This window comes from Ruditapes philippinarum, unplaced genomic scaffold (genome assembly GCF_026571515.1).
Source record: "Ruditapes philippinarum isolate M1 unplaced genomic scaffold, ASM2657151v2 ctg2054_1_1_1_1, whole genome shotgun sequence".
NCBI lineage: Eukaryota > Metazoa > Mollusca > Bivalvia > Venerida > Veneridae > Ruditapes > Ruditapes philippinarum.
Window position 1 is genome coordinate 173596 of NW_026855828.1, and position 3081 is coordinate 176676.

Sequence of the window (3081 nt, forward strand, 5' to 3'; positions counted from 1 at the left end):
TTTCTCCCCAAATTATAGATGTAGTAAATGATTTCATAGTATAGTGTTTAGATATTTTGGCAATACATGGATATTAAGGGACCTGTATTTTGCTATAAAATTGGAAGAATCATTTAGTAAAAGTTTAAAAATTTAGTTGACGTTTGTACAAACTGTTAATCTATTATCGGTTGTATCTATATTCTAATATTGGAACGAATTTAAGTTGGAAATCTGTAAAACAAGCTAGGCTTATGGGTGGATTATCAGGATAGAACAAAAAACATGTAATTTTCTATTTTTTATTATAAAGAACTGTAAAAAAGATTAACAAAACAATAAACTTTAGAACAAAATAACGTGCACTATATATCAACTAGGCTGCTAATTAACAGTGTCTAATGTTAAACACCTTCTAGCATCTATTTAGGGGACTCCAAACGGACCTGCGCCGAGTCCTAGCATGTAACTCATTTCACTAAATTAACTTTCCATTAAAACCGGAATGTATTTCATGATTGCTAATGTTTTGAGATAAAACGTAACATTTTATTCCTGTTGTTTCGATTATGATATAATTTGTCCTTAATTGTCTGGTTATAATTCTGTTAGCTGGATTAATTAGCATCACTGGCATAGATATACTACATTCCTTGGTGAATCAACGAACAAGTTATAACTCCCATGTAACGTTTCAATCTATAGTACAATAGCGTAACGTATATTACAGAGTTTGTTGGTAACGTATTAACAACAGATATATAGCTTTAATAAAGCTAAGTCCCTGAAAAGAGTGTCCATGGATTTACATAAACGTAACTCTCAAAGTTGTAAACACCATGATATCTTCGTCACAGAAGTTGTACCAAAAAGGCAGCATCTTGTAATCTCCGTAACATTAAACTCCACGTTACTGTAGACCCTTGGAGAAGAACCAAGTTGAAAGGCCCTTTTCTGGTGAGGATCACTTTACAACATCCTGAAATAACAAATGGTAAAAAAAAATAAGTAAAATATTTCGTGAATATGATATTTCAATATATTATTTATTTATTGTTGTTCTCCACCAATATTTATTGGGAATGACATTTTATCTATACAAAATGTTAATTTATTAACGCAATAAAACGTTCGTAATCGATAACCACCTGATGGGCATCAAATTAGTGTCAGTATATATTTACTGTCAGGTACTCGAGTTACAAACCGTACCTAATCAGGGATGACAGAGTGTACTGCTATACAAAAGAAAGATGATTTTCGACGTGATAAAAGTGTACATTACAATTAAGAACACCTGTATGAAATACATAAACGCTACACAGGTTCTTTGCAGACGCACTGGCGCCGTGATGGAATGAAAAATATTTACAATCAGATACCTATGGTTTCTTGAAAATAAATCGAAAACGCCTAGTCAGATTTTAATTTTATACAATATTCTCTTTCACAAAATTTTAGATGAAGCGATATCATGATATTTTATCAAGACTTACCAAAATTTAAAAACTCTTGAGCGGAGTCTTGGCATGTGTTTATTTGGATACTGGTCTCTCTATCTCGCAGTCGGAGTCTTCCATACTGACAATATTCTGAAGAAAATAAATGATAAAAATATTAAATAAGATGAATAATGAATTTTAATAAAAGAATATACATTTGTATAGTTAATTTCCTTCTCTGAAATTCTTAATTAGAAGTAAATCATAAAAATAAATGTGCTTAATAATTAATTAATTCAATTATGTACTATTTCAAAGCTGATTTATTCTATAAAAATCCAAATGACAGTAAGCATTGATCTGAAAGTAAAAAAAAAAGTAGAGTTCGAAACTTACCTCAGTCTGGTTTTGCGCCACCTTTTCCATCAATGGTTCTCTTGGCGTTGAATTAAAGACAACAGGTTGGAAATCTAGTGATAGTTCCAAGTCGTAGATGTAGTCAATTACATGCTGGAGAAGCTGGGTCTTGGAGATTTTCTTGTCGTCGGGAATACTGGGTACGAGCTCCTTTAACTTCATAAAGCAAGCAGCCATCTCCCCGTCGTCCAGCTTTGGCTTATTAATCCTGAACATATCTCCCTTCAAACCGATTTCTGTGTTTCTGGTAAGTCCTTGTGTAACAGCCTTCATTTTTATTAAGTTGTTAACTGGTTAATATCCAAGTGAAATAGAATATATAATATTTTTCTCGTTAGAGCAAGTGTATCTCTGAACAGTCTAGCTAGTTCTGATACTACAACAAGAGCGTGTGAATATTTTATAGGAAACAGATAGTAAATATCGGAGTGAGCGAAGCTCCGCCTACTAGCGCGATCGTGAGTGGTTATCAACTAATGTCTGACACCTATCTGAAAATGTCGCCCAATCAGATTGGAGTAAAGTTAATTTTGATTTGTCGCTTACCCCACCTATCAATAATTCAATTAAATCCTTATCGCGGTAATTATCGATTATGTCATGAACCATTGGCATGTTTAGTGAAATACAGAATAAGCGTGGTTTCAATGTCTGTCACCTTTCACTTATTTTGACATGCTTGCTTTCCTGTTATGTTCAATAACGCAATATAGAAATAACATTATAATAATATATATTCCATACATTAAATCAACAGACAAATTGTTTTAAAGGCTATTTGTCCGATTTTTTTATTCCTTAAGCTGTTGTTTTCCTGTGATTGTTAAAAAAATGAACATTTTATGCTTGTTACATATAAGAAATACTTTTTAAGAAACATGTTTAACAATGGTCGGTTAAAAGTCTTTTTTTCTTCATTTTGTTGTTTTTCCTTTTTTATGGCCACACAAATCAAAAGCATTATCGTGTGTTATATTTAACAACATATTTTTCTCATACATATTTAGTTTTATGCATAATATATCAAGTCTGTATAAGTATAGGGCATTCCGAACACCTGCATACTAAAGAAACAACTACTTCATAATTCCTATACAAAATCCTCAGCTGAGCCTCAGACAGTACGGCGCCGAGATTTGTGACGTCACCCATTCATTAAAACATATACTCTGTCTAACTGGGCGCCTTACGGGCGGTCGCTACAGTTACCGACCTGTCAATCAAATACTACTTCAAAGACGCC

The 3081-nt window shown here is 32.7% G+C and overlaps 1 protein-coding gene across 1 annotated transcript; it reads right to left on the reverse strand.

The window, feature by feature from the left end:
* Positions 1–267: 267 nt before the first annotated feature.
* LOC132744522 (DNA-binding protein inhibitor ID-2-like) lies at positions 268–2228 on the reverse strand. The gene is made up of 3 exons (XM_060733267.1): positions 1818–2228; positions 1476–1571; positions 268–958 (listed from the first exon to the last, which is right to left on the reverse strand). The coding sequence occupies exons 1-2, from the start codon at positions 2109–2111 to the stop codon at positions 1515–1517; spliced, it is 351 nt and encodes a 116-aa protein (XP_060589250.1). The 5' UTR covers positions 2112–2228; the 3' UTR covers positions 268–958; positions 1476–1514.
* Between the last annotated feature and the right edge of the window lie 853 nt (positions 2229–3081).

Bases quoted from the DNA above. Each gene is read 5' to 3' on its own strand.
- LOC132744522 (XM_060733267.1), bottom strand. From the start codon at position 2,111: ATGAAGGCTGTTACACAAGGACTTACCAGAAACACAGAAATCGGTTTG. The intron at 1,572-1,817 runs GTAAGTTTCGAA...TATTTTCTTCAG, and splicing joins TGGCGCAAAACCAGACTGAG to AATATTGTCAGTATGGAAGA.